The sequence below is a fragment of the Fragaria vesca genome, linkage group LG7, assembly GCF_000184155.1.
Source record: "Fragaria vesca subsp. vesca linkage group LG7, FraVesHawaii_1.0, whole genome shotgun sequence".
In the NCBI taxonomy this organism is placed as follows: Eukaryota; Viridiplantae; Streptophyta; class Magnoliopsida; order Rosales; family Rosaceae; genus Fragaria; species Fragaria vesca.
This window is the reverse complement of record NC_020497.1, coordinates 10,691,515-10,700,842: the sequence shown is the minus strand read 5'-3', so window position 1 is coordinate 10,700,842 and position 9,328 is coordinate 10,691,515. Positions and strand designations below refer to the sequence as shown.

General features: G+C 38.9%; 2 protein-coding genes across 2 annotated transcripts; one reads left to right on the top strand and one right to left on the bottom strand.

The window, feature by feature from the left end:
* Positions 1-703: 703 nt before the first annotated feature.
* LOC101304524 (RNA polymerase II C-terminal domain phosphatase-like 4-like) lies at positions 704-1,672 on the top strand. Its single transcript, XM_004308556.1, has one exon. It carries the CDS (start codon positions 704-706, stop codon positions 1,670-1,672), a length of 969 nt encoding a protein of 322 aa, XP_004308604.1.
* A 3,499-nt stretch (positions 1,673-5,171) lies between these two features.
* LOC101310257 (uridine 5'-monophosphate synthase-like) lies at positions 5,172-9,156 on the bottom strand. The gene is made up of 6 exons (XM_004307072.1): positions 8,346-9,156; positions 7,748-7,831; positions 7,014-7,096; positions 6,842-6,929; positions 6,499-6,753; positions 5,172-5,543 (listed from the first exon to the last, which is right to left on the bottom strand). Exons 1-6 carry the CDS (start codon positions 9,150-9,152, stop codon positions 5,409-5,411), a joined length of 1,452 nt encoding a protein of 483 aa, XP_004307120.1. The 5' UTR covers positions 9,153-9,156; the 3' UTR covers positions 5,172-5,408.
* Positions 9,157-9,328: the final 172 nt, after the last annotated feature.

The window sequence follows — 9,328 nt, the reverse complement described above, 5'->3', positions numbered from 1 at the left end:
GTATCAGATCTGATGAACAAAGACGTAATGGCAGGGGTTTGTAATTTTTGTTTCATAAATTAGCATTTTGGTCATTGTATGGTTAAAATTCGGGTCAGGCATGTTATTATTAGTTTTGGGTCTGGACTCATGTCCTTATTTGTCTAAATCTTTTGAAATGTGAGTTTTTTGTGTTTTGCTAATGTTTGGGGTAGTAGTTTGTCATTCTCTAAATTTTAAAATATATCTTCTAACAGATGAAAGATAAATTAATAATTGCAAATGTTGGGAAAAAAAAAGAAAGAAAGAAGCTTACAACGTGGGAGGTGGGAGAGAAAAGTGGGGAGGGAAATCAGATTTTTTTTTGTTTTTTTAAATGAGAGAGAAATTAGACTTTGAGCATAACTATAATAGTTAAAAAATAATTCACATAGTATGGGTCAAAATGCTAGAGGAATAAGTGGATAATTTAATTGAAATGGATAGTAATTACATTGAATTATATTTAAAAATGTAACATCAAAGGGACGCGTTTAGAAAACGCGTTTACAGGTCTTTAAAAGGTAGACGCCTCTTTCCCTCTCTTTTTTCTCACTCTGCTCGATCTGCGTTTCTGTTTCCTCTCTCATATGAAACAACTCGAAAAACCCCAAATTTCTGCATCTGCGAAACCCTAATCCAGTTAATCTCAGGTTGCCCTCAGTTCAATTTTTTGATCATGATGATGAGTTTGGCAACCGTGTCTCCGATCGACAACCTTGTTGGGTGTCGCAAGAGGAGCCGAGGTTTGGTTTCCGACCTGGGATTCATACAGGACAAGACCAAGAGGCCCAAGACAGAAACTGATCTGGGAATTCAACAAGATGCGAGATTGGCCGGTGATGAACTTTCCAGCGTGAGATTTGGGTACATCAGGAAGGGTTTGGGGCTTAGTGATGACGTAATCAACCGATTACGCAACGAGATCACTAGAAACCTATTGGTGAAGCATAAGAAACTTCATTTGGTTCTCGATCTCGACCACACCCTGCTGAATACCACTTACATTGACAAGATGTCACCGGAAGAAGAATATCTGAAGGCTGATCATTCTCTGCAGGATGTTCACATTGCGGGAAGTCAAAGTCAATTGATGACCAAGTTGAGACCGCATGTCAGGACATTTTTAGAGCAAGCCAGTGAAATGTTTGAGCTCTCTATATCCACAATGGGCAGTGGAGGCTATGCGCTTCAAATGGCTAACTTGCTTGACCCTGCAAATCAAATGTTTGGTGGTAGCATCATATCGCGAAGCGATGGCACGGTAAACAAGCAAAAGGGGCTAGATGTTCTGCTTGCCCGACCTTCCGCTGTTGTGATCCTTGATGATAAGAAACAGATGTGGAGAAATGAGGACCAGGCGAATGTAATAGAATTGCCAAGATACCATTTCTTTAGGTCCAGTTTACAGAAGTATGGTCTCAGTGATGCCACGCCTTACTCTGAGTCCAAGACCGATGAACGTGATCCGCTTGGAAGAGCTTATCTGGCAACTGTACTCCAAGTTCTTAAGCATATCCACAACATATTCTTCAATGCAGTGGAGTTAGATGGGTGTGAACTTATCGACAGAGATGTTAGGCCTGTTTTGGAAAGGGTAAAAAAGGCTTCAAGGGCTGCAAGTAAAATTGTTTTCAGCCCTGTCATCAGTTGATCACTTGCAGTTGCTGCAAATGCAAGTGAAAAATACACAATCTGATCAAATGAAAATAAGAAAAGGAAAAACATGATTAAAGAAAGAATAAGAGAATGAAAAATACAAGTGAGGACAACACAATTTGATCGATATGGTATCTGCATTAATAGAGATATTTCAGATATGACACATACCAGATGCTCTATTAATGCAGTTACCAGATTGATCTTGACTGGGTACTAATTAACATCATACTTTGTAATATAACTAGCGAATAATCATAAGAGTATAAAACAAGTAGCACATAGTGAACAGAGACTGTTTTTCTCTAAAAGAGGTAGTACCTGGAAGGGAGTATGAAGAATGATAGGCTTGCAGCTTCCACTTATCTTATAAGTATGAAAAATTCAAAATACCCAATTGTTTACTGTAAGGTAAAAGGAGACTTAGATCCTTATCATGGGACTGGGATACGTAGGTCCTCGAAAGCTGACTTTTAGAGTTAATCTGTTACAATTGAACTACATACTTATACCTCAAATTGAGCAGAAAGATATCATAACAATATATATATTTTCAAGAAAAAAAGCAGGCCCTGATTTGTTCAGATGATCCTGTATTTCAATCCAGCTACAACCCGGCTGCTTGACAACACGCCATTGCCTCATCAGTTTCCTTACTCATCAATTTCTACTTCATTGTTGGTAGTTTCGTATGAAGTTGTTAATAATATGCAAAGTAGAGTAATAGTTGCTCTTCATTATTTACTGCATATTTGATGATTCATGTGATGGTTGAACTTTTTCCAGATCATTGAAATAGTTGGAGACAGAGTCAGGAATATGGTAATGAATGAAGGTATATATCAGGGGTGGAAAGTTTAGGTGTTGGTTCTATAATGAAGCTGCTGCAAGTTGTGGCAACATCTGTCACTGCTGGTTCCATTTTTGTGTATCTTGTTCTTGGTATAGGAAATCACTTTGTGTATAAAAGTCGATCAGTTGATTGGAATGGGTTCCTGAATTTTAAGCCATCATGATCGAATTGATTGACAAATTCTCTTCCTATTGAAATACTTATGTTAAAGTTCTTTTTCAATCTTATGTGGGATATTTGCTTGGATCTCTTGTATTTGCAGAAGAGAGCTTGTAATGGTACGACAGAAAAGGGAACATATTATGGTGGCTTGCAGGATGACAAAATGATAATGCAAGAGAGCCTCTAAAAAGGAAGAGAAAATAAATCTATCTCTCTCATTACTTCAAATCGGTGTTTCTGGACAGCTTAATATTTTGAAAAGCGATGTACTGTATCATTGAAGTTTCTACAAGTTGTTAATTCATATCATTATTCAGTCACTTATCAATTGGTACCTTGTTAGATTGTAGAATATCTAGTTTGGATGTATAGTAATATAGGCTTGATAATTTGGGGTTTTATCTAATTTTCTGTAATAGTAATTCTAGTTTGGATGTATGTGCAGCCTCTACAGCTCGCCTTCATGAGTATAGAGTGCATAATATTAATTCTAAACCGAAAGTGAGATGTTTTGTAAATTTCCTTCTTCTGAGAATCCTTTTATCTTTCACAAGGAAAACATTCAGATGACCTACTATTCAATTCTGTTTAAAACATTCCGTTCGGGTATTAGCCTCATGAGTTTTCTGATCTATCTGTTCTGTTTTTGAAGAAGGCTTCTGCATTGTGGAGTTGAGACTGAGATCAACAAAATCGAAATTGGAGTTGAGACCATTAAATAAGAAAACAAAACGAGGGAAAAACAGTACATTCTGGTGCCGCTTACCACTTTTTTTTTTTGGTCAATGTGCCGCTCAGCCCTTAGAAGGAGATTTAGGAGCAGAAGAACAAGATCCTCAAGCCCACACCGATTCAACGACGACAGGAATATCTAAGTAAAATTTCCTCTCTCTATATATATTTTACCAAAATGAAATTTTCGCACCTTTTACCATAGTCTATAGCAATAAGCATTTCACATGGATTCTATAAAAAGAAAAAACATTTCACATGAATCTCTTGCATGAATTATGAATACGATTTGAAACAGACAAGATGAAGTAAAACTAGTGATTTTGCCTAAATATCGCATCTAAGTCTATTATGAATTTCTGATACGTGGATCGAGACATGCAGTCTAAATATCTTTTGCTTTCTTATGGGTAATTGATGGCTGAAGGTTTCATGATCACATAAGGAATCGAATTCATTATTCAGTTAGGAGAATCTATTCTTGAATTCAAGATCACATAAGGAATCGATTTTATTATTCAGTTAGGAGAATCTTGTCCTAATCCAAATAGAAATCTGATATTCTTGATATGCAAGTAACCACGAACCTAGCTTTATAAATAAGAGGTTCAGGTGTTACGTTCTTAATATGTCTTGACTCAAGTTCTCGCAAGGTGTATGAAACACCCAACCATGTCACATAAGGCATGTTAAGTTTACACTATTGAAGACCTTGTTATACGTCCCAACAGAATAATTTGTAAACATTCTGATGTCTACTGGATCACAGTCGAAGAGCTCATACGATTTGTAAACATTCTGATGTCTGCTGGATCACAGTCGAAGAGCTCATACGTTGGAAGCTCAAATTGTCCCACAATAGTTTTAAGAAACTTTTGGTCGCCACGTCCGGCATTCCCTTTCCTGTTATGATTATGCATGGATAATCTACATAAAACTTCTTTTCCATGAGATCATTACGAATGAAGTACTATGATCTCATGCAAAGTAAATTTTATGTTGAATTATCCATACATAATCATAACTGGAATGGGAACGCCCGACATGGCGATCAAAAGATTCTTAAAACTATTGTGGGACAACTTTGGGCTTCCAACATGTGTTTTTTGACTGTGATCCTGCAGGCATCAAAAAGTTTACAAATTATATTGTTGGGACGAAAAACAAGGTCTTTGATAGTGTAAACTTAACTTGCCCGTATATGACATTAGTTAGGTGTTTAGCCGAGTGATATACCCTGCCAGAGAATTTGAGTCAAGACGATATAAAGACCGTAAAGAGATTTTTAAGAGATTTTTTTGAAAGAAAAGTTTGTGATTCAGGCTACCACCCGACAATTCAACCTTCGCAATCCTGCAAATTGGACCGTAAGCCTTCTCTGGAAGCAAAACAGGTCGAGACCATTAAACATAATGAGGGCAAAATAGTACATTTTGGTGCTGCTCACCCGTTGTGTTTTATTTTTCACCGATAGCTTAAAAGCTCAGCACTCGGAAGGAGACCGAGGAGCAGAAGATCCTCAAGCCCACAGCGATTCAACGACGACAGGAATATCCCTAGTAAAATTTCCTCAAATGAAATTTACTCAGATCAGATGAAGTAAAGCTAGTGATTTTGAAAACCCTCTCTTCGGTATCAGATGCAGTGGAGCTTCTCTTTGGTATCAGATGAAGTGGAGCTTGATGGGTTTTCTGTTTTTGATTGGAAGGGGCTATTAGCCTCTCTTTAAAACATTCAGTTCTGTTTAATGAGGGAAACAGAAGCACATCACCTACTATTCAATTTTATATTATATGCCCACCAAATATAACTCCCATATAACTCAACAATATCAAAATCCGTAGTACAACCTACAAACCTTAGTTTCTCTGGTTTCATGAAATCACAATCATGTTGAACATAATTAACTCATCTCCAAATGAGCGAATCATCTAATCTAACAGAAGACAAACAAGGGAGAAAGCCTCTTCTAGGAGCAATAACCTTAGTTGCTGCTGCATTTATCTAGATAGGCCTGCCATCCTTGAATACGGTATTCATGAGCTGCCTCTGCTGGGTTTTCAGCCTTGATAATTCCACGGCCAACGATTATGATGTCGCTGCCTCTATCATATATGACCTGAAATGCAACTGGGATCAATCACAGAAATCTGGCCAATATAATTATAAAGACAATTATCACAAAGATAATTGCAGGTCAACATCAAGAGAATAACAGTCTTTCTGGTTACATTTGAACATGAGATTTAACAAGCAAACTTTAAATAACTTTCATCATTGCTTGAATCAACCAACTCTACCCATTGGTGCAACCTGAATTACTTTTTCAACGAGAACACAAAGATTAACACTGTATCCTATCCAAAGTAATATACATGAGCACAATTTTAATAGTAGCCACACGTCCTTTCTGACTATATGGAGACTCCTTCAAACAGGTTGAATCAACCAACTCTCCATATTGGTGCACATTGGGTTATCATATGACCATTGACCCCATTCCAAATGAATTTCCCATCTTTCATCTACTTCTACTCAATCAGCAAAGAAAACGCTCTAAACGATTTTGGGGCTCCATGATTTTCCCATTCCTAATTCATATGTTAAGCTTTACAGCAACTTGCAAGCATGAATATTCCATACTCTATCTATGCGCGGATTGATGCATTTCATTTAAAAGACCTGAAGTAGTGAAACCCTGGGTAAAAATAACACTTGGCGCCGTTATTGCGCTTAAATGGGTTTGCTGTTTTTTAAAATACGGAATCATATGAATAATGGAAAAACCCCACGATAGAAAAATTAATGATTCATATAAATCGCTTAATGGTAAATGCCCAAAATAAACCCAACGAGTAACTAATAATCCTGTTATGCAGAAAAAAGTAGCGATCATCCCCTTTTCTGATGAATCATATAGTCCTACGATTTCATCGACAAATAAAGTTATCAAATGGATTGTAATTACAATTGAAATGATCGAAAAGGAGATGTACTATCTGGACAATTATATCGAGGGCAAACATGAACGAGACGCGGACCCTGCAAAATTTAAGGTGCACCAATATACTTACAGATTTTGGAGTGTTATATTGCTGTCCAAGAGCATCACCACCAGTCACCATTTGCACTCCAGGGGTTGCCTGGATGAAAGCTGGATTTACCGGTGCGCCTGGCCATGATGCTGGATTAACTGAAATAAAGCCAATCACAAAGTCGGAATGGTCTTCAGCAATCTTCACTGCTGCAGCTGTGTAGTCTCCCTTGGCAAGGTTACCAGCTGAGCTCATTTCAGCAAGCAGCAACAGGCCTCTTCCACGAGGCAAACCCTAAGAGATGAACAAGAGTGCTAAAAAGTTAAAACATGAATTTTCTTGAGCTTTGTACTGAATCATCAATGCATGCAAAGTTGCAAACCTTCAACTTCAGTCCATCAACAATCCCTGGACCAGAGATTATGTGAGCATTTACTATATCTGCCCAGTCCAATATATGGAATATACCTCTGCAAAAAGAACCCAGGACTTAAGAACATTGACAAAAGGCGAAGTAAGAAGGGAAGAAATGGAAAAAAGAAGCTGAGCCTCACCCTTCATACTGCATTGTTACTGTGTTACCAATGTCTGCGAACTTACGGTCTTCAAATATCATGAAATTATGTCTTTCTGCAATCTGCAAATGGATAAAGTACATATAAGTCTATAACTTGCAGATAGTTTCAATGAACTTAAAGAAATTTGACTAAACAATTGAATATAGATTGCGCAGAAAAAGCAGAAAAGGCTTCAAATATTCAGGTACTGAGCTTGCTACTGATGATTATATGAATCAACAATGAATCTTCATACTTCTGTATAACATGTATGCTTGAAAATGCAGGATTATAAAAAGGTTGACGATTATTCTTTTAATCAAATAATGCCAATCAGTGATAAACTAATGACTTCCATGTTCCAAATGAACAAAAGACTGGAACATTTTCTAAAAAAACATGATTTGACGCAAAACAAAAGCAGCAATTTAGGGCATACCCATATTGGATGCGTAATTACAATAACAATAACAATAATTGGATGCGGTGAATATCAATGAGGATTTTTAAAAGAGAACCCTAACTATAATTGTAATGTAACTTACAAACCTCTCACTCATTCACTAAAAACAATAAACAATAACAAAAATCAAATGAATTTCTGCATAATGTTGGATGTGGAACTCCATTCATTAACTTGATAGCATCAAGGATAAGAGAGCCACATGAACAGCATAACAGTCATTGAATATATTGATAAGAAAACAAGAAAAATAGTTCTTTAAACATACCGAGCGAAGTTTAGAGCCAAAATCTGGAGTAAAATCAGGCAGTATGTCAACATGAGTTTTCAGTAAGCATATCTCAGGCCCAACCTGCATTCAAATGAGGATATCAGAACTCAAAGAAACTAAAAGATCAGATCAATTAACCCAAAGCAAGCAAGCTTATCTGCTCATCCATCTCTCCAACTGTCAATTTTCTCTCAACCTCCACCCACACTACATAACTGAAATGTGGCTCACATTTACAAGGCATCAACTTCTACTAAATATTATCAAATGCGGCGGCATTAATAAACTAGCATCATCTAGATTACAAACACAGACACACTATTTCAGTAAAGCATATCAACAAAATCAGGAGGTCAGCACAAACTCAATTGATGAGATAATTTTCTTTTGGTGACAATCTTTCTTTTCCTATTGTGAATAGGAGAAGGAGCTTCTTTTAAAATAAAAAATAAAAAAATAGTTAGCTCAGCTTGTGAATCAGTCAATTCTCTCAAAACAGGTCAAACTCTAGTCAACATCACTCCATCAAAATCAACTCGTAGTAAAAATTTCCAGCCAAATGTAAAAAATTCAAAATTGGAATGGAATTCTTTACCTTTTCAGCAATGGCGAGTAACTCCTGAGCGGTGGCAACATCAGCAGCCAAGCAGAGATTGGTCTTCTTCTGCGCCATGACCTCAAAAAGCTTCTTCCCCGTGGGATTCTTGCTCAGCTTGGCCCTCTCCTCAAACCCTAACCCCTTAACCCTAACCTTCTCCTTCTCCACTTTCGGCACCGCCACTCTCCGATTCTCCTCCAGAAACCTAAGCACGGCCCCCACCGTCTCCTCCGCCAGCTTCCCTTTCTCCTTCAAAACCCTAACCATCTCGCTCAGCCGGAACAGCGCGTGCAGCCTGATCCCGTTCTCCTCGAGATTCTCCCTCCCGCCTTGCTCGCGGTCGATCAAAACGACGGCGTCGCAGACCTTGAGGCCGGCGGCACGGAGCGGCGCAGCGGTTTCAAGAACGGAGGCGCCGCTGGTGACGAGGTCCTCGATGATGAGGCAGACCTGGCCGGGGGTGAAGACGCCCTCGATGGCCTTGGCGGTGCCGTAGTCCTTGACCTCCTTGCGGCGCATGAGCATGGGGACGTCGCGGGAGGTGCTGATGCAGGTGGCGATGGGGAGGGCGGTGTAGGGGACGCCGCAGAGGAGGTCGTAAGGGGTGGAGGAGGGGACGGCGGCGATTAGGGTTTGGGAGATTTGGCGGAGGAGGGAAGGGTAGGAGACTATGAGGCGGAGGTCGATGTAGATTGGGGAGGAGATGCCGGATTTCAGTTTGAAGTTGCCGAATTTGACGGCGGAGATTTCGTGGAGCTGGAGGATGAGGGACTCCATCGACGGTGAAACAGGAGAAGACGACATCAGGAAGATGAAGAAGAAGAAGAAGAAGGTGGCGGCTCTTAGTAGAGAAGAGAGAGCAAGAGATAGAGTGGAGACTGTCACTGTGGTCTCACTCTAAAACCCAGATACACGACAAAACGAATCGTATCCTTTCCTTTACTACTTTATTAGATAGTGGATGTCGGGAGATTAGTTTA

Bases quoted from the DNA above. Each gene is read 5' to 3' on its own strand.
- LOC101304524 (XM_004308556.1), top strand. From the start codon at position 704: ATGAGTTTGGCAACCGTGTCTCCGATCGACAACCTTGTTGGGTGTCGC.
- LOC101310257 (XM_004307072.1), bottom strand. From the start codon at position 9,152: ATGTCGTCTTCTCCTGTTTCACCGTCGATGGAGTCCCTCATCCTCCAG. The intron at 7,097-7,747 runs GTATGTTTAAAG...ATCCATTTGCAG, and splicing joins TTGGCTCTAAACTTCGCTCG to ATTGCAGAAAGACATAATTT. The intron at 6,930-7,013 runs GTGAGGCTCAGC...TTCTTTTTGCAG, and splicing joins GTAACAATGCAGTATGAAGG to AGGTATATTCCATATATTGG.